The sequence below is a fragment of the Lissotriton vulgaris genome, chromosome 2_1 (genome assembly GCF_964263255.1).
Source record: "Lissotriton vulgaris chromosome 2_1, aLisVul1.2, whole genome shotgun sequence".
Classification (NCBI taxonomy): domain Eukaryota; kingdom Metazoa; phylum Chordata; class Amphibia; order Caudata; family Salamandridae; genus Lissotriton; species Lissotriton vulgaris.
In genome coordinates this window covers 583262224-583283944 of record NC_141687.1, presented here as the reverse complement: position 1 = coordinate 583283944, position 21721 = coordinate 583262224, and the positions used below count along the sequence as shown (strand labels likewise).

General features: G+C 47.5%; 1 protein-coding gene across 4 annotated transcripts in view; it reads right to left on the bottom strand.

Moving 5' to 3' along the window:
* Positions 1-1008: 1008 nt before the first annotated feature.
* The window catches only part of SYT7 (synaptotagmin 7), an 856873-nt gene continuing 836160 nt past the window's right edge, over positions 1009-21721 (bottom strand). For all 4 annotated transcript variants that reach the window (XM_086955594.1, XM_086955595.1, XM_086955596.1 and 1 more), the window contains one exon: positions 1009-3484. In XM_086955594.1, coding sequence (XP_086811720.1) covers positions 3380-3484 — 105 coding nt within the window. In that variant the 3' untranslated portion in view covers positions 1009-3379. The remainder of the gene's footprint in view (positions 3485-21721) is intronic.

Sequence of the window (21721 nt, the reverse complement as noted above, 5' to 3'; positions counted from 1 at the left end):
GGGTGTGTAATGTGAAATTAAAATCAACTCAGACATTTTTCTTTCATAGAATATATAGTTGATAACTTCTGTGAGTGTGATTTAAACTACTTGTTTTTAGATCTATGTACACCATTCACCACTTCATAAAGAGGATTGCCCTTTATAGACTAAAGACCTCATTTACGAGGCCCTAGCGGCACTTTTGTGCCGCCGGACACTTTTTGACGCTTCGGTGGCACAATGTGCTGCAGCATATTTACAAGGCCATGAAAGACACTTGATATGGCTTTTTATGGCCTTGTAAATATGTGCCCCTTTCATGCAGAACTTCTATGGGTGTTGTTGTGGGTGTTCCCACACAACATCCATGGAATCTGAAGATTCCTACCCCTCCCCAGGGGAGGCGTAGGAGTAGCACAACGAGGAGAAATACTTTTATTTCTCCTTGTTTTTTCCTCTTTCTATGCGTGCTGTATTCTGCAGGGCAATCATTGATGGCATTTTCCTCTTTCTATGCGTACTGCACTCTGCACCATTCATAGAAAGAGGAAAATGCCATCAATGATTGTTTTTGTGCAGGAAGGTGTTCCTTCCTACACAAAAACAATCATCCCAGCAACACATGCACCCTTGCAACATCATGCAAGGGTGTCCACATTGACGGCCGGCTGCTGTTTGTGCGCAGGTGCAGGGGAGAAGGACAGGAATGCGCCATATCTTGTAGATACAGTGCATTCCTACCCTTTCCTTTTGACGCACACCAGCGCAGCAGGAAGGCCTCCTGCTCTGCCCTGCATCAAAAGTTTGGAAATGTGGCCCTTTATATGTAAGCAGCAACAGCTGCCAAATTCCCATCATGCAATCTGTGGCACAGCTGATCAACTAATTTGTTTCAGTTCTACACCGAATTGACAAAATACTAGTCAGTGATAAGACTTTGCTTATTATTTTTGGGGCTAGATTTTGGCAAGTTGGAAAGGGAGGACTTGACTACTGACTAGGCAAATGAAAGATCAACAATTATTCTATTACCCAAAAAGTATTTTATTTGTGTTTTTGTTACATATAATTTTAAACAAACAGACAGCTTAACAGTGGGATTCAAATAATTCTTAAAGTGCCATCTCCTCATTAGATGCAACATACTACTGGCAGAGAAAAAGAATGTCAAATGTTTATTATATTTGAAAAACATCCACTTTGGCTAACAGCTTGCTCGGACCAGCAACTTATTGGCAGTTACCAGGTTGAGGAGGAAGGTAACGCTGAAGATGGAATTTGAACTACATGTAGGGTTCAACCAGGAAAAACAAAGTTAAAATGCAGCCAACTTGTCTCTGTGCCTTAAAAGTATTGGCGGCAGCATATTCAGCCTGGCTGTGCAGTTTCCTTGTGGTGTGAGCTCTACTAAATCTGTAAAAATACTAATTCTGGCCATAGTGAAAAATAAACCTCACACACACGCACACACTAACAAAACATATTTATCACATGAAACCACTGTACAAAGATACATGATGTCCCCACCAACTAGGGGACCCCCATGAGAAGAAAGAGAGAACAGTTAAACAGGAAATGTAAGTCCCCCACTATATCTTGCTTTCTTTCACCCCCCAGACTGAGTATGTCCTCTCTAAGGGGGGTCATGAGTTTTTGTCTTCCCCGTTTAGGGGTGAGGAAAGTCCCTCACAGGGAACTAAAATGGCTATTGCTTTGTCCTTCTGAAATACTCACCACCCCATTACACTGTATTTTTAAGGAGAGTTCGAGACTATTCAACACTAAGACCTAGGATGCCCCTCACCTTATCTGTGCATTTTGAGCGGGCATGGAAGTTTCATCAGGGATTCAATTACACCCCTCCAATTCCTCCATCTCCTTCAATAAAACCACCTTGTCAAAAAAACATCCAGATTGCCCTTTGAAAGAAAAAGAAAAATATTAGCTTCCAAAGAAAGACCCTTTTGCCAATACACCCAAATCTAAAATCAAATCCTGATCACTAAAAGGAGCAGCCTCCCCTTGCCCCTTCTCCGCATTTGCAAGCTGACATTCGTATGTTGCGCATAAAAGACACTGAATGAACACTAAAAACATACACCAAGAGCAATGGTCCCTCTGTGGAACTGGAAGTTGACCTGCTGACAAGGCAGGACTGCATTCTTCCACTCAACCCTTTCATTCTGATAACCACGAGCCTACACTCTCCTGCATAGTTTCTTTCCCTCACTGGCGGCCATCTTGAATGGTGTGCCACATGTCCTGATTTAGCAAAGGCTTGCTTCACTTTTCTAGACAAAATACTACCATTCTGTCTACGCTTTCCTGACATTTGTTTTGTATCTCATCCTATCGATGACACTGCTATTGTAGCTTGGTCTCAGAATGTTCACGTTTGCCCAAAAATGCCACCTCAAAGCAGACTTTCAAAAGTGGTGACCAAACAACCAGAGCAAAGCACCAGGAGTCTGCAAAGGTATGGGGGCTAGCCCGCACAAGCACGGGAGACGACAGCTCAAGGGAAGACAGCAGTTAAAATGTATTTAAAAAATGAGAATAACTCTGTGGAGTCTCTGGATGTTCCCTCTCTATTGCAACTTCCTCAGTAAGACACCTTCCTCCCAAAAAAGGCTGGAGGAGGGAAATGTTATTTACATTAATTAATTAATTAATATTAGTCGGGCTAGTTTGTTTTAAAAAAAATATTACAACAACAACAAAAATACCCAGATTTACTATAAGTCTGATCCTCTATATCTGCACCAGTGCATCACAACATAATTGCTTCTCAAGCGTTTTCCCTCCTGGACAGAACGTTGACAACGACGACGACACGGACGTGCTTTTCTCAGTAGCCTGCTTGCTGGAAGAACAGTGAAAATTGGACCATGTGGTCCGGTGTAGCAGAGTCTACCTCTTCCTGCGGCTTCCTGTTGGGCCCTGCTTGGCTGCTGGCTAACACTGCGCTGAAGGCTTGGCTCCTGGATCACGCCATCGGGAAAACAAGCTCCTGGATCACGCCATCGGGAAAACAAGCTCCTGGATCACGCCATCGGGAAAACAAGCTCCTAGATCACGCCATCGGGAAAAGAAGTTCCTAGATCACGTCATCGGGAAAACAAGAGTGTTCTCTATTTGTTTTCTTTATTCAAACAAGTAGCAGGAAAGGTTGAAGCAAAACGTGGGAGCAACTGTAAGATCAGCCGGAGGCCAACTTGGCCTCAAAGGCTCATGACTCCCCACACAACTTCAAAGATGCCAACAATTCCTTGGTTATGCCCCAAATTGTTCAGTTGAAGGAGTGTGAATACTCCATTGTCACTTTAAACTGGAGCGAGGCTGGTGGTGTCCAACCCAGAGAACAGCAGACTGTTTTGGAATCTTTAAGGGCTGGCATTCAGGCTTTGAGTTGGTGCCACTGTGCCACTGGTTGCCTGGGCCGAGCAATCATATCCTTCCAGTGTTTCACTTCTCCAGGCCCACTCTTCCAGGACAGGTAGATCTATGGAAAAAAAGGCATTGTGTTAGATTTTGTGGAAATCATGAAACCCTGTGCTTTGACAGCACCGGAAAATAGACACACACAAAAATAGACACACGTTAATTATATGGGAGATATAAAGTCTAAGAATGTAAGGAAGTATGTTCATCTTCCCACAGCCAGCATTAGGAACACACATCAGAAACACTCGTGGTGCCATGATTTCTAATAAACCAGTGCATTTCCTCCTTCAATAAGCCGCAGGCCAACAGTATTGGGCAACACCTATAATAGAGGATTGGATGTGGAATACATGATCCTTCAGCAAGCTCAAGAACAGCAAAGATGATACATCAGTTAAACACATGGGAGACCGGATTCCAAGGGAAATATTCTCACACTACCATTTTGAGCTGTGCGGTCCGTGCAGTTACAGCTTGGGGGATTGAGTAATGAGGGATTCCGAAGGACGATGCAGAGGGAAAATTATTTATTTAATTCACTTTCCCTAGGCATCGTCCCTCGAAATCACCCCACACTTTGCCCCACTGCCCCACCGCTGTTACCTGCACAGACCGCGGCTGATTTCGAGCCTTTGGAGCAATCAATTTCACCTCACATGGATTCTCATGAGTTCTAGGGGGCAGTTGGAAGGTGTGATTGTGTTTCACACCCATCTGCCTGTTAAAACTATATTGCCTTAAACATTGTGAGCTTTGAGATAAAACCATGGTGAATTTCACACAGAAAGAGGGAGAGTTAATGTATGATTTCTGTTGTGGATAGTTGGATCACAGAGGGAGCGTCTTGTTTCCTTCAATTGAGAGTTGGGTCTCTCAAAAAAGGATAAGAGGTGGTTATCAATTACATTTCATGAGGGCAAAAATCCGGGGAACATTAGATCAAATCGAATCTTGGATGGAGAGCTACCTGCTAAGAAGTTGATTTTCTAAAACAAAATCAAACTCAGCCCACCACCTACCTCTTTGGTCCCAGACCCAGTCGGTGTACTGTACTGAGGGGTCCCCTTGGAGTTCATAGCCCCTCTTCTCTCGCACCATGGGGGCTGCAGAGGCTAACGGTAAGCCACGGGCGATAGGTCTCTTTTGCCATATCAACTTTGGACTACCTCATCCTTGAGCCTGCACAAATTCACAAGTCGTAGACTTTATTCATATATCTTTTTCAATGAGGGGCTTTTCTGTGTTTTTTGTTGCTGCATAGGAAGAAATATTTAAGATCTTCAAAAAACTGATTGGTGTGGTGTTTGTCACCTCATATGTTAATTCCCTAGGAATGGTCAGTGGTAGAAATCATGAGCCTGTCTCCCCTTTGAAACGTCACCACAAGCAAGCTTGACCTTCTGAACAAGAAATTTGAGTCCAATGAACCATGACCTTCTGCATACATCTTCACTGAGCCTTGAAGAACAAAAAGCACACTATAGTTTATTTTATTTGGGCTTTTTGTAATGTGCTGCTAAAACACCCACACATGTAAAGGATCACATCTAGGGACTGATTTAGAGTTTGTCAGAGAGGGTACTCTATTGCAACGAAACTGGTATCTACTAGGTATCTCACTTGTTGTCATTGTGAGAGAAAACCTAGTACTAGATCCACCAGTGATGAAAAGACATAAAGTGTAATGGTGGTGCTGCGAAATATATTTGCAGTGCTTAAGTAGTGATATTAAATCATAAGTGTGAGACTAAAATTGACTATTATGATGCCAAATCCATAATTTATTATGGGGGGTCATCATAATTTAAAGGCTAAAAAACAGTGTGTAGATAATATGGGAAATATTAACTATCATCTGATTGAAAAAATGGTCGACATGTTTCAGCCATGAGTGGTCGAAAGTTATACCTATGGCTTTCTTCAGGACCGAAAAGATAACACTACTGCAAAGTACGTGAACGTTTAACAAAAAATCAATCCTATCATGTATTGAATTCCAGATGGTAGGAGAGTAATCTCTAGGGATAGATTTCTTTCCTGAAATGAGAAACATGTATATACATATACATAAACACAGACAGTACGTTTCAAAACATTACAAAAACATGTAATAGCCACAGTATATGTACTTTGAATTTATTAATTAGTTCGACTCACCCAATTACACTTTATGGCTTTTCATCACTGGTGGATCTAGTACTAGGTTTTCTCTCACAATGAAAACAATTGAGATACCTAGTAGATACCAGTTTTGTCACACAAAATCCCACATGATGATGCTCCGCCATTGGGTGGGCTGATGGGTTTACTTTCCTTTTGCGAAACAACACTTCTACTCCTGTTGTTGACATACGTTGCACCTTTGTTTTTCCATTTCTAGCCACTTGTTAATAGACCAGTAGCATCCTTGTATGTGTTGATATAGTTGAACTGGAGGATAGGATACAACTAGGTCGCTAAATATTTTTTCCCCTTCTTGACCCTTTGTTAAATTTAGTTTTGCGTATACTCTATTGCAACCCCAACAGAGTACCATCTATACCAAACACTCGGTCCACCCAGCAGATTTGTGCAAAAAGAATAAAATGTACTCTATTAGTAAACCTTTCTCTGATAGCTTTAGGGAGTCGGGCAGTTTGAGGTGAGCCGTCAACCCTAGTTAGAGTGGGCAGTCCAATGGCTTTTTTTCTATCCTTCACTGCCAAGTAAATACTGGCAGTGAGGGGCATCAAAAAAAGACAAAATACCCCCACACCATGGGAAATATATCCCATGGTGTATGGGGTCACTTGTTTTTTATTTTTCAAAATCCGCTTTAGGAGTTTCTTTTTGAAAAATAAAAAAAAATTGGAAAAGTTTGACGTCTGTCCATCATATTTGACAGAGACATCCGTTAATCTTTTTTTACATTGACAAGAACAGCCATGATGGTTGACTGAGGTGTTAACCTTGGGCAAGCAAGAGCCACAATCCCGGTCAGGCCGAACCACAAAAGTCACTGAATTAACCTGTGTTTACCCCTCTGGTAGGTTGGCACAAATGAAGTCAGGCTTAACCTAGAAGCAATGTGTAAAGTATTAGTGCAGCATGCAAACAGCAACAAAGGTAAAACTCTACACAAGAAAAATCCCACTCCAATTTAAACAAGCATTTACAATGCAATGGTTTCGCCTTTTGAAAAGTTAGAGCTATTGGCATTGTAAATGACGACATTTGTATTTGTGTGTTGGTTTTGAAAACAGATACATAAATGGCATTGCCATTTACAATGCCAATAGTTTAATCTCTGGCAAATGCCACACAAAAACACACAGACCCACACACATGGCTTACTCCAAGCATAACAGCACCTAGGATGCTGAGACTTAAAGCCTCAGTAGATAAGCATTGTAATGTTCTCATATCAGAAAATGCTTTTCATCACATTGTTGCTCTGTCTTTTGGGTGTGAGTTTGTAGCATGTATCAACCCAAAAGTTATTTACTTTGTCAAAGTGGTAGGGGATACCATCTGCTTAAGCCAGGCTGCAGTTGGGTCATATGTTTACCACACTTCACAACTTAAGATCTCAGATATGGAAGAATTTAATTTCAGAATATTTTGTAGCGCTCCGGTTTGTTCAAAAGGATTCAGTAACTCCAGATGTCCCGAGGACTGATGGTAGTTAAAGCGTACAGACAATCTGAGTGTCTGAATTCTCCAGAAGTACAACCAAAAAAAGCATAAATAACCAGGACTGTGACAAACAGGCTACTACTGTATTTAAATTTGAGGTGAAGTGTGGTAGCTGGTATTTGCTGTATGGTGGCACGTTGCTGATGACACAATGACTGTGTTTTTTATGCCGGTGCTAATTGTAGAGAGATAAGCAGGGAGAAAAGACAGCGGCAGACAATGTGACGAGAGGTGCTAGGAGAAACGACCGGAGGGGAGGGTTAAGGAGAGAGAGAGAAAGAGAATAGAAGAGAAAAATTGAGAGTATGAAGAAGGGATATCAAAAGAAACTGGACAATTAGGAGAGGGTAGGTGTGAGAAAGAATGGAGAGAAAAAGAAAGTGGATGTGAATGAGGACGAGTGAATGGAGAAGGGAGCACAAAAAATGAGGAATACAGAGAGAAGAGAGGAAGAAAGGAGGGGATTGAGTGCAGAAAATACAGTCCGAGAGAAGGGAAAACGAAAAGAGGAGCGAATATTCAGAAGAATTCGATGGTGAGAAGGAAAAAAAGCGGAGAAAGTGTAGGTGTGAGAAAAAGAAAGTGAATGTGAATAATACGGGAGAAAAGAATTGAGAAAACCGAATGGGAGAAGAGAATAGTGAAAGACAGTAGAGAAGGGAAAGACTGGGAAACGGGAGACAAAATAAATGAGGAAGAATGAAAAGGGTAGACTAAGGTTGCAGGGAAAGCGAGATGAGGAAAGGAGGGTAGAGGCAAGAGTAGGGAGGACGTAAAAGAAGAGGCCTGGGCTCTGATAGATATAATTATAAAACATGACAGCGGGGAGGGCACTCAATAGATTAGAAATGCAGAAAAAGATGAGAGGGGTAGGACAAGGGACAACGAGGTTGAGCATGCATCAGCTCTGTACCCCGGCTGCCGAGGCGCCCGAGACCACCCGTGCCACCGAAGGACTGGGCACAAAGACCACTATGGAGAGTGTGGAGGTCCGTCCCTGCCACCCAGGAGACAGCACCTAGGACTGGCAGCACTGCCGAGAGAGCATTGAGGAGGCAGACGGCCGGGTGAGACTGCACCCAGTGCTGTAAAGAGAGCGACAGGGAAGTAGGATCAGAGAGGCGGATCCTTAGTAGAGGCAGTCAAGGACAGCACCTAGGACGGTCATCCAGAGAGTGTCAGGGAGGCTGCATCCAAAAGGCATCTGCATGGAGTTCCTCAGGAGCACCCACTAGAGGGGGGCACTTTCGAGAGAGAGTCAGGGACGTGAGGCCACTGAGCCAACTGGGGGCCTCCCGGGGACACCCCGCGGACGTGCGACGCAGTTAGGCAGCTAGGACTAGAGAGCCAGCTGACAAATGGAACACAGCAGGGACTGGCGGCACTTGCAGAGGGGCCAGCGAGACACCAGCTCTGTGGAGGCACCCAGGAGAATGGTGAAACAAAGCTCTGAAGAAAAAAGAAAACAAGTCAGGCCGGCAGCCAATCACAGCGCGGCCCGGGGAATGACATCACGGGGGTGTCCTGGGCCGGCGGCCAATCACAGCGCGGCCCGGGGAATGACATCACGGGGGTGTCCCGGGCCGGCAGCCAATCACAGCGAGGCCCGGGGAATGACATCACAGGGGTGTCCCAGGCCGGCAGCCAATCACAGCGCAGCCCGGGACACACAGCAACAAGGGGCGGGACCTAAAAAAAGAGTCAGAAACTCCCCCGAATCGCGTTTTCGCGGGGAAAGCGTGATTGACAGCCAATCTCTTCCAATGGCTAGCCTCCATTTATGGAGCTAGCCAATGGAAGAAGGGGCGGATTCAAATCCCCCATACTGTAAACAAAAGCCATACTGTAAACAAAAGTTTTCGCCTGGGCAGAGACTGCTTCGCAGTGCTACGGCCAGGTCGAAACCTAAAAACGAGGAGAAATGTTTTCATGTATCCCTACGCCAGAGGTGGCGTAGCATTCAGACGCAACTCCAGATTTACGATTTCTCATAAATCTGGAGATGTGTCTTGTTCCATGGGTGTTGCGTGCGAACACCCACAGCAACACCCATGGAACGCCCCTTCAGCCCAAACTGATGCGTGTGAAGGACCGTATTTGCAAGGAGAGGAAAAGTCATGCTGGGTTGCTTTTCCTGTCCTTGTAAATATGGTGGCGCAGGGGGGTTGTAAATCTGCCCCTAAGTGTGCGTATAAATATATGCCACACATTTACAAGCTACGCATACATATCATTCATTAGCTATGCCCCCAAGGTCTCATCTGCTGCAGCATGCATGCAGCCGACCTCCCTTGTGCTGCCCGAAAGAAAAATTACTTAAGATGCCTTTCAATTCTTTTTTTTTTTATGCAGATTTATATAGCGCGAACTCAACCCGAAGGTATTGGAGCTCTTTACATGAGCACCGGTTACGTTACACAAGGACACATTCAGGCACGGGAGATGAAGTGATTTGCCCAGAATGACAAGATGTGGACGCGACTGAAACCTTGCTTTCCAGCACCAAATTCGGCAGTCTAGCCGTCAGACCACATCCACTCCCCAAGCCTGACGTGACCTTTGACCCAAAATGCTCCAAATTAAAGAAAGCGCCAGACAGTCATTTGAAAGTCGGGACTGTCCGGGAAATCAGGGACGTCTGGTCAGCCTAAGCAGAGGCGCTATCGACCTTTAGGACCCCTGAAAGGTTAAGTAACAAAAGCCACGTGGGGCGATTAGTGCAACTAACCGGCAGGACAGTGGCCGTCCCCCTTCTGGTGTCACGGGCAAAGTATTCGCCGATAGCCACCAGAAAGCCTCCAGGCCCGCAATGGAGGAAGAAGTTCCCTCAAACACAAGTCTCCATTGCACGGCGCACGTGCGAGGACTGAAGCCGTCTACTGGGTGTAGCGACCTACTGGCCCGCGTGCCGATCAAACCACAATACCAGCATGGCCGCACAAGCATAACTATTTCTCTTGCCAGGCGCACGCAGTACAGCAGGGATAAGCCGGTGGTCTGCACACAAAAAGCCCTGCAAAGCGTCCGGCTAAAGTCCGCGGTATATAAAATCGCATAAAATAAATGAAAACCATGGAACAGAGTCGTGAAGATAGAAGTGGCGTGGCCTCAGAGGGAGGAGGTGCACCCAGGTATACCCACTTATGGCTTCCTTTTCTCGCGTCCGGTGGCAGAAACACTGCCTCCACTGTATTCCTCCTACGGCGTTCGTAAGCTCACAAGTGGCGGTCGTGACTCGTGAGCCAGTTCTGTAGCGCTGTGTCCCAGCAGAGGCAATCTTCCATTGCGCATGCTCTGTGGTTTCAAGTTCGGAGAAGTGACGAGTCGAACATAGAACTGGGGTTTCCTGTGCATCCAAGAAGGGGCTAGTGCTGTTCTAAATGATTGCCTTGCCGAATCTTACTGAAGTAGAAGCTTGCGTTCTCTCGAGTGCTCCTCTCCCATTGCCGTCTGTTGTGGCATGCATCGGGTGTATTCAGATCTCGGATTTGCTAATTTAGCGGCAGAAAAATGAAACAAGTCAGGTCCCAGGCCGTGCTGTGATTGGCTGACGTCACGGGGGTGTCCCGGGCGGCAGCCAATCACAGCGCGGCCCGGGAAATGACGTCACTGGGGTGTCCCGGGCCGGCAGCCAATCACAGCGCGGCCCGGGACACACGACATCAAGGGGCGGGATTTAAAAAAATAGTCAGAAACGCCCACGATTCGCGTTCTGACCGGGAGAAAGGGATTGACGCTGATGTCTTCCAATGGCTAGCCTCCATTTATGGAGCTAGCCAATGGAAGAAGGGGTGTGTTCAATTCCCCCTAGTGTAAACAAAAGCTTTCGCCCTGGGCGTAGCACCTGCGGTGCTACGGCCAGGTCGAAACCTAAAAATAGATCAAAATGTAATAAGTTATTTGACACCAAAATGACAAAAATCCAATTAGTAGAACCAAAGTAAATAATTTTTAAATTCAAAGGTCAAAATTAGCACCTAATAAATCAAAATGCCAACCGTGGATATCTATTTGAGTGGGACAGGGTCGAAGTAAAAATATATGGCCGACCATGATGGAGCACTACTTAGATACATAGGGCCTTATTTATGAAGGCCTTGCGCCGCCTGTGCGTCACTTTTTCCCATGTTAAAAGTGACGCATCGGCGGCGCAAGGCCTTCATAAATAAGGCCCATAAAGAGGATTGGGCCTGTTCGATATTTACCTTTGAACTTAAAAGAAATTTCATAAAAAATATTCTTAGAAGTAAAGTTCAGTGGGACAAGGCTGCAGGCGGTGTCCGAGGAGGGAGCGTTGTCATCAAGGGGCGGCTGGACAAAGTCGCAGTGAAGATTTCTTCTTTCATATTTAGTTACTTTTTTGGAAGTCAAAAATTTCCAGCGGGACAAGGCTAGAGACTGTAGCTGACAAAAGTTCTACAAGGCGGATCCATCTTTGACGAATGACAACTGAAAAGAACTTGCTTCTTTGGGAGGAAAGTAACGGGAACTGGAAGTCAGGCTGACCGGTGCTGCACCGTAGGCAGATATGCATTTGGCTGTGGTCTTCCTTTATTATCAGAGCAGTTTATAGCCAAAACAATTCTAAACCCCAAGTTTTGGATTTTGGCTATGTGGGCACCTTTAAAACCACAACCAACGGTCCAGCGCTTGAGGGGCACTACTTGAGGGTTTAAGACTCACAGGGTTCAGGTGCCAGTTCAAGATGGAGTCCTTTCTGTCCCTGAGGCTCTGATCATTAGGTCAGCCAACTAGCCACTGGAGTCACTCTGGGAGTTCTGGTTTCAAGCAGTGGAACACGAGGCAAGCACCAGGGCAGGCCTCTGAGGGTTTATGGCAGGTTCCATGCAGCAAGGCAGTCCTTCCAGGTGTAGCAAAACAGGCTTGTGGTGTACACAGTAGGCCACAGCAGCAGGCGGTCCTCTAACAGCCCTAACGTAGGTCCAGAAAGTAACCCGACGAGTGGGTCTTAGGGTCCTATTTTTACACCTGGTGCTTTCTTCGAAGTAGGAGAAGTTTCTAGAGCATTCCCTTTGAAGTCCTTGAAGTTGCCTACTTCCTCTGACCTGGCTGTCTGCATGAACAATGCAGGGGCGACAAGTCCTTTGTGTGAAGGCAGAGGTCATCCTATTCAGTTGCAAGTGGGTGTTGTGCCCAGCTCTGCCCACCCACCAAGTCTAACTGCCAACTACACCCAGCTACGTGACCAAGGGATAGGAAGCAGGTGCCAAATACTTAAGGCAGAAAAACATCAACTTTCTAAAAGTCGCATTTTCAAATTATAGGTTAAAATCTGGCCTTGACATTAAAGGGGAGTTTTAATTACAATGTCTCAGATACCATACATGAAATGTTTACCTGTTCCCTATAATAAATTAGCACTTATTAAATGTAATAAGGCAAACCCAATAAATGTAATGAGGTGACCCAAAGTTATCCTATGTGAGGCCTCACAGTAGTGAAAAATGAATTAAGAGTTTTTCAACACCAGGACATGTAAAGCTTAAAAGTACATGTCCAACCTTTTAATTACAATACACTGTGCCCTATTGGCTATCTAGGACCTACCTAGGGCTGACTTCTATGAAATAAAAGGGGAGTTTAACGCTTGGCAAGGGGTTATATTGCCAAGTTGAATTGACTGCATTCACACTGCCATGGCAGGCCTGGGACATGTTTTAAGGGGCTACTAAAGAGGGGTAGCACAATAAGTGCTGCAGGCCCACTAGTTGCATTTAATTTACAGGACCTGGGTATATAGTATACCACTTAACGAGGGACTTATAAGACAATTTTACCATATTTCAGGGAGAGAGCATAGGCAATTTGGCACTTGTGAGCAGTGGTCCAGTACACAGGGGCATATGTACAATAGAAGTGGCAGAGCTCGACTTTAGCCTCCTTGTCTTAACTGTGCACTCCATCACTTATGAAATGCAAGCCTGCACCATGTTTACAACAATATGGTGCAGCCCTGCGTTTCCCCCTGTGCTGGCACTAGGTTTAGCTGCCTAGCACCAATGCAGGCACCCTTGCACGACAGTGCAAGCGTGCCTTCGTTGCAGGGGAAGATTGTTTATGTGCACACATAAATAATCTTTAAATGGTGGTTTGTTAGTTCTATCTGTGCTGCTTAATGCAACATACATAGAAGTTGCAAAACATATTTTTTTTAATGATTAATGTTTAGGTGTAGGAAGGGACACCTTTCTGCACATAAATAATCAATGGTGTTTTGCTGTTTTCATGTGTGCTGCACACCGCAGCACACATGGAAACAGCAAAAACAAGGAGAAGTTAAACATTTCTCCTCGTTGCTCCAGGGTAAGACCGGGTTTCCCCTGGTCTTAATTTTGGCGAAGCCCCATATTTACACCACCCTTGTAAGTATGGGGCTTCGCCAAAATCAGTGGGTGTTGTGGCAGAACACCCACAGCAACACCCATTTCCCTCCCCTTTCACGCTAAGTATAGTGTGAAAGGGTGCCTTATTTACAAGGCAGCATTAAGCCACGCAAAGTGGCTTAATGCTGCCATGTAAATAAGATGAAGCCCATATCGCCACCACAACATCATGAAAAGTGATGTTGTGGTGCTGATAGGGGCTTGTAAATATGTCCCACAGAGTCCCAGAGGCAACAAAAACGAATTGTAGCTAAAAGTGGAGGGTAAACGCAAAACGTTTGTAGGAAGACCAACAGGTCTAACACAGTCTTTTTGCAGGATTTAAAGTTTTAATGACTTAAATCCGCCATAAAGAACCCGTGGTATACTACTCTGGTGCAGATCTTGGACAGGCATACTCCACAGACTAAAGGGTCTTCAAAGCTTCTTTTTCAACTAGTTCTTCATGACTAGATGCCAGTTCCTTTATTTTGGAATTTTATCCAGCGCTACGTGCATATGATCATTTTAGAGTGCTTTAAGAACACATATAGGACAAATAAAACAACAAGGAAAGATTGAGGTAGATTTCAAGGGCTTGTGGGAACTGTTCCTAGAACTGGTCGCACGCCTTGACAAGGTAGAAGTCTAGTTAAAAGCTTTAATGAATAACTTGCTTTTAAAGAGTTTTCTGAATTCAAAATACTTAGACACAGAACACTTTTTATTCACTCTTTTATGAGTACAGGAGCAAACTTGTTTTATAAAAGTAACATTTCTGACATGCTGTAGGCATTCAAACAGTGCACAATCTGCCCCTGGAATAGCCCGCAGTATTTACCAAAGGTTTCTGCTGTTTCCATGTTGGCTGATGTCTACTTCCGCATCTGATGATATGCCTCAGGTGCTGGGTTCAGGTATGCCTCTCGGTTTGATGATTATGTCTTATTAAATGAGCTTATGGATATATGACTTGACTGAGGAGGAAGGCCTGAAGGCCCAATTACTGTGCATCTGGTAAGTCGATACACATGCCCCTTGCCCTGTACATGGAATTATTCTGAATGTGCTGTTGCAGAGTGCATGACATGTCTGCACTATTTTAGAATTGCGGGTGGTGCTGTAGCTACTCTGATGCATGTAATATCTAATATGCTACGTTGTAAGTTTGTGTGTGGAGCAGCGGTGGCCGGCACAGGAAAGCGCGGTGCGGCGGGCTGGTGGCGTGCCAGGGTGGGAGGCGGTTAAATTGATAGACGTCAGAATAGGTATATTAATTAAATAAATAATACCTATTCCATCGTCTGTCGACTCTCCCCGCCTTCGCACCCCGCCCCACTGAGCTTAAATGTGCCGCCCGCTGCTGGTGGGGAGTATGTTGTTGGCAAGTGCACTTCGGTCCTGTGATAACCAACTGAATGGCATATCTATGCATTTGTAGGTTTATGTTAGCAGTTCTGTGCAATTTAATTTGTCACGTCTTTTCATAGGTATCATGAAGGCAAGTGTAATTGCCAGCCCAGTCAGCGCCAGCCTGAGCTGGTGCTTTATTAGGCAGCTGCCTTCCAGTGCTTCCACAAGCTACAACACATGGCATAAAGATTGCCTTGTTGCTAGGAGGGAGTGAACGCCTAAAAGGCAGGCTGGCGTCTTGCCTTAATATCTGAAAATCCTTGCACCAGCACCGCAGCCACCCATACTGCATACCCCTCTCGCTGCACCGTGAGAAACGGTCGCTCCCTGCTCGCCCCGCATTGCTGCTCTCACTGCCTACCTGATTACTGCCTGCCTCTGGTATCGTAGCGCTCCCCCATTGCCTGCTTTGTGCCTACTTATTGTAGCGCTTTGCACTGTATTCCGAGATCGCTTTGCACAACCTGCATGTTTAGGGTGTGTCTGCTTTTGTGAACGTGGGAACGCAACTTATTTATTTAATTTGGCCTGATTGCACCGAGACGTTAGCACACTCCACCTCTGTACCCCAATCTCGGCCAGTTTCACAAGGGGTATCGTTGCCATTTTGTTTGTTGTGCCTGCAGCCAGCCTCCCCTCCCCGCCCCCGCCTCCCAGATTGATCCTCCCTCCCACGGACTTTAAAGCCCTGCCTCGCCGGAAATAGCGCTGTGACCCCTCTCGCTGCACCGTGAGAAGCGGTCGCTCCCTGCTCGCCCCGCATTGCTGCTCTCACTGCCTACCTGATTACTGCCTGCCTCTGGTATCGTAGCGCTCCCCCCATTGCCTGCTTTGTGCATAGATATTGTAGCGCTTTGCACTGTATTCCGAGATCGCTTTGCACAACCTGCATGTTTAGGGTGTGTCTGCTTTTGTGAACGTGGGAACGCAACTTATTTATTTAATTTGGCCTTGATAGAATTCACTTTTCGATGCCCTAATTATCCTCTGATGATGTGTGAGTTAGCATCATATGACTAACTAATGAGATTCGTATATGCACCTATGCTGAATTATTATTCTTGCTTTTGGTTATATTCAAATGTACGTGTGATCATATTAGCTTCTTAGCTTAGCCTGTGTGCCACCATTTTGTGTAACCCTCTGTGCCTGCGGGCCCTGCTCGCTCATATGCCCCTCCCGCAGGAATACAGAAATGTACTAAGACAGCAGTTTTCGTTTCTCAGCTTACTGTGGCCGAAACTAACAAGTCTCTTTATCAGTAATGTTCTCATACCCAGAGACGCTGAAGCCTAGCTCCATGGCCTTGAGTAGAGATAATAATGTATCCCTCGCAGGTGCAGATGCCTGCTCTATGAGAGCATTGTTCACTGGTCTGAGGCTCGGTAACTTTCCACAAGGGGCGTACCCCTCGCTACTGTATGGCATTATAATGTATTGCTGTGATGCAGAGAGTCAGTCCTCTCGTTCGCACTCTTAGGAGTGAGGTCGGACAGGGCCCTCTCATATGAGTGTGTTTGGCCTAATAAAGACTTTTGTTTATTCTTCTCCACTGTCCGGCTGACTTCCTGTATAGCGACTATAGGTGAGTGCGGTAAGTCACTCGGGTGGATTTGAGCCACGCTTATCAGATGGCGCCCGAATAGGGACCCCGCGATAAGGATCTTTCTCACCCGTAAGGGGGTAGCAGAAGACCGGGGACCCGCTGGTCGGCACGGTGGGTCCGGGTACCCATCTGATGCCGAGCTTGGTTCTCGCAGCGCTGCCCCACCCTGCTGATCGGGAGAGGTCCCAGCGCGGTGCGGCGGGCTGGTGGCGTGCCAGGGTGGGAGGCGGTTAAATTGATAGACGTCAGAATAGGTATATTAATTAAATAAATAATACCTATTCCATCGTCTGTCGACTCTCCCCGCCTTCGCACCCCGCCCCACTGAGCTTAAATGTGCCGCCCGCTGCTGGTGGGGAGTATGTTGTTGGCAAGTGCACTTCGGTCCTGTGATAACCAACTGAATGGCATATCTATGCATTTGTAGGTTTATGTTAGCAGTTCTGTGCAATTTAATTTGTCACGTCTTTTCATAGGTATCATGAAGGCAAGTGTAATTGCCAGCCCAGTCAGCGCCAGCCTGAGCTGGTGCTTTATTAGGCAGCTGCCTTCCAGTGCTTCCACAAGCTACAACACATGGCATAAAGATTGCCTTGTTGCTAGGAGGGAGTGAACGCCTAAAAGGCAGGCTGGCGTCTTGCCTTAATATCTGAAAATCCTTGCACCAGCACCGCAGCCACCCATACTGCATACCCCTCTCGCTGCACCGTGAGAAACGGTCACTCCCTGCTCGCCCCGCATTGCTGCTCTCACTGCCTACCTGATTACTGCCTGCCTCTGGTATCGTAGCGCTCCCCCATTGCCTGCTTTGTGCCTACTTATTGTAGCGCTTTGCACTGTATTCCGAGATCGCTTTGCACAACCTGCATGTTTAGGGTGTGTCTGCTTTTGTGAACGTGGGAACGCAACTTATTTATTTAATTTGGCCTGATTGCAACGAGACGTTAGCACACTCCACCTCTGTACCCCAATCTCGGCCAGTTTCACAAGGGGTATCGTTGCCATTTTGTTTGTTGTGCCTGCAGCCAGCCTCCCCTCCCCGCCCCCGCCTCCCAGATTGATCCTCCCTCCCACGGACTTTAAAGCCCTGCCTCGCCGGAAATAGCGCTGTGACCCCTCTCGCTGCACCGTGAGAAGCGGTCGCTCCCTGCTCGCCCCGCATTGCTGCTCTCACTGCCTACCTGATTACTGCCTGCCTCTGGTATCGTAGCGCTCCCCCCATTGCCTGCTTTGTGCATAGATATTGTAGCGCTTTGCACTGTATTCCAAGATCGCTTTGCACAACCTGCATGTTTAGGGTGTGTCTGCTTTTGTGAACGTGGGAACACAACTTATTTATTTAATTTGGCCTGATTGCACCGAGACGTCAGCACACTCCACCTCTGTGCCCCAATCTCGGCCAGTTTCACGAGGGGTATCGTTGCCATTTTGTTTGTTGTGCCTGCAGCCAGCCTCCCCACCCCGCCCCCGCCTCCCAGATTGATCCTCCCTCCCACGGACTTTAAAGCCCTGCCTCGCCGGAAATAGCGCTGTGACCCCTCTCGCTGCACCGTGAGAAGCGGTCGCTCTCTGCTCGCCCTGCGTTGCTGCTCTCACTGCCTACCTGATTACTGCCTGCCTCTGGTATCGTAGCGCTCCCGCCATTGCCTGCTTTGTGCCTAGATATTGTAGCGCTTTGCACTGTATTCCCAGATCGCTTTGCACAACCTGCATGTTTAGGGTGTGTCTGCTTTTGTGAACCTGGGAACGCAACTTATTTATTTAATTTGGCCTGATTGCACCGAGACGTTAGCACACTTCACCTCTGTGCCCCAATCTCGGCCAGTTTCACGAGGGGTATCGTTGCCATTTTGTTTGTTGTGCCTGCAGCCAGCCTCCCCACCACGCCCCCGCCTCCCAGATTGATCCTCCCTCCCACGGACTTTAAATCCCTGCCTCGCCGGAAATAACGCTGTGACCCCTCTCGCTGCACCGTGAGAAGCGGTCGCTCCCTGCTCGCCCCGCATTGCTGCTCTCACTGTCTACCTGATTACTGCCTGCCTCTGGTATCGTAGTGCTCCCCCCATTGCCTGCTTTGTGCCTAGATATTGTAGCGCTTTGCACTGTATTCTGAGATCGCTTTGCACAACCTGCATGTTTCGGGTGTGTCTGTTTTTGTGAACGTGGGAACGCAACTTATTTATTTAATTTGGCCTGATTGCACCGAGACGTTAGCACACTCCACCTCTGTGCCCCAATCTCGGCCAGTTTCACGAGGGGTATCGTTGCCATTTTGTTTGTTGTGCCTGCAGCCAGCCTCCCCACCCCGCCCCCGCCTCCAAGATTGATCCTCCCTCGCCGCCGCCCCCTCCACCAACCATACAAGACAGAGGCATTCCTGCGCAGCGTTAACGCGCAGCGTTCGTGCCCCATGCGCGCCGAAGGTGCGCCAAAGGTAAGCCCGTCTACGCCCGTCCGCGCCTGGACCGCGCCCAGCGCCAGACCCCCTGGCTCCCATCCCACCCAGCCCACCCGCATTACATATGACGCCTCCACCCTCTTAGCCCTCAACCCCGGTCGACTCCCCAACTGCGCCCAAGCCGCGCCTGGACACACCCATGGACCCTTCACATGCAACTCCTGCAAGTATGACGGCACCAAGACCAACTCCTCATCCACGAACACCAAACAGAGCTCTGACACCAACCACCTAAAATGCATCCTGCTCAATACCCGCTCGGTCCACAGACACGCCATCGACCTTTGGAATCTACTAGACACCATCTCTCCGGACGTCGCCTTCCTAACAGAAACATGGATGAACGCCTCCTCAGCCCTAGACATCACCATTGCCAACCCCGAAGGCTACAAGATCATCCATAAGGACCACACCATCCAAACAGGAGGAGGCATCGCTATCGTCCATAAGAATTCCATCCGCATCTCAACCAGCTCAGACGTCAACCTCCCTAGCGCCGAACACCTTCACTTCCAGATCCACACCGACCCCAAGACCACACTCAGAGGCACCCTCCTCTACAGGCCACCAGGACACCATGCACAATTCAGTGAAGACATCACTGACTTTATCACCCCACACGCCCTCCCCTCCGAAGACTACATTCTATTGGGAGACCTCAACTTTCACCTGGAAAACAGCAACGACAGTAACACCACCACCCTCCTGGACAATCTCGCCAACCTCGGACTCAAACAACTTGTTAATACCCCCACTCACTACGCAGGTCACACACTCGACCCTATCTTCACCTCCAGCAAACATATCTCCTTCAGTCACACCACAGTTCTCCATTGGACGGACCACAGATGCGTTCACTTTGTCTACAAAAAGACCACAACCCACAACCATCCTCAACCTACTCTGCGAAGAAACTGGAACAAAATCACCATCGACCAGATCTCCTCATCGCTTCTTCAAAACCCCCCTGCCCACTCTCCGAACCCCAACCAAGCAGCCATTAACCTCACTCAATGGCTAACCAACAGCGCCGACAACCTAGCACCGTTGAGAAAACGTCAAATCAAACTAGGCAGCAAAAACGCCCCCTGGTTCAATGATGATCTTAAGAAATCCAAGAAACTCTGTCGCTCCCTCGAGAAGGCCTGGAAAAAAGACCCAAACACCAGCACCAGGGTCGCCTTCAAAAACGCCACCCGCATACACCACCAACTGATCCGGACTGCCAAGAAAGCCGCATTCAAAGACCGACTAGACAACAACGCCCACAACAGCAAGGAATTATTCAACATCATCAAAGAGTTTACCAACCCTACCGCCAACTCCAACAACATCACTCCCTCTCAAACCCTTTGCGACTCCTTAGCTTCGTTCTTCCACGACAAAATCGCAAACATCCACAACAGCTTCGACAACCAACCCGGAGACCAAGCCACCCAACCTTCTACCATACCTTCACCCCCCTTGAACATCCTTAATAACTGGAACCCAATCTCCACTGAGGACACCATCCGCCTGATGAACTCCATCCACTCAGGATCCCCCACAGACCCATGCTCTCACCACATCTACAACAAAGCAGACTCCATCATAGCACCACACCTCCGAGACGTCATCAACTGCTCCTTCAACTCCGCCACCTTCCCGGAAATCTGGAAACACGCCGAACTCAGCGCCCTTCTGAAAAAACCCACAGCTGACCCCAACAAACTCAAAAACTACCGCCCCATATCGCTCCTTCCATTCCCGGCCAAAGTCATCGAGAAAGCTGTCAACAACCAGCTCGCCGCCTTCCTCGAAACCAATAAATCCCTCGACTCCTCACAGTCCGGCTTCCGACCCAAACACAGCACTGAGACCGCACTCGCAGCAACAGACGACATACGAACTTTACTGGACAATGGAGACACAGTCGCCCTCATCCTCCTCGACCCCTCCGCAGCCTTCGACACAGTCTGTCATAGTACCCTGTTACAACGCCTCAGAAACATCGGAATCCAAGGAAAAGCACTGGAATGGATCCCCTTGTTCCTTGCCGGTAGAACTCAGAGAGTCCGCCTCCCACCATTCAAGTCAGAGGCCACTGAAGTCATTTGCGGCGTGCCACAAGGATCGTCACTCAGCCCCACACTCTTCAACGTATACATGAGCCCCCTCGCGGCCATCGCACGCCAACACAACCTCAACATCATTTCCTACGCCGAAGACACTCAACTGATCCTCTCACTCACCAAAGACCCTAACACCGCCAAAACCAACCTACATGCAGGAATGAAAGAAGTAGCCGAATGGATGAAGCACAGCCGTCTGAAACTGAACTCAGACAAAACAGAAGTCCTTATCTTAGGTATCTCCCCCTCCGCCTGGGACGACTCTTGGTGGCCAGAGGCCCTTGGAAAAGCACCCATCCCGACGGACCACGCACCGAACCTGGGCGTCATCCTGGACTCCTCACTCTCGATGACCAGACAAGTCAACGCCGTTTCTTCCTCTTGCTTCAATATTCTTCGCATACTCAAAAAAACATTTCGCTGGATCCCCACCGAAACTAGGAAAACAGTCACCCACGCACTGGTTACAAGCCGCCTGGACTACGGAAACACCCTCTACGCCGGTACCTCCGCAAAACTTCAGAAAAAACTCCAACGCATCCAGAACGCATCAGCCAGACTCATACTAGACATCCCGCGTAAAGACCACATTTCCGGTCACCTGAAAAATCTCCACTGGCTCCCCGTCAATAAGAGGATAACATTCCGC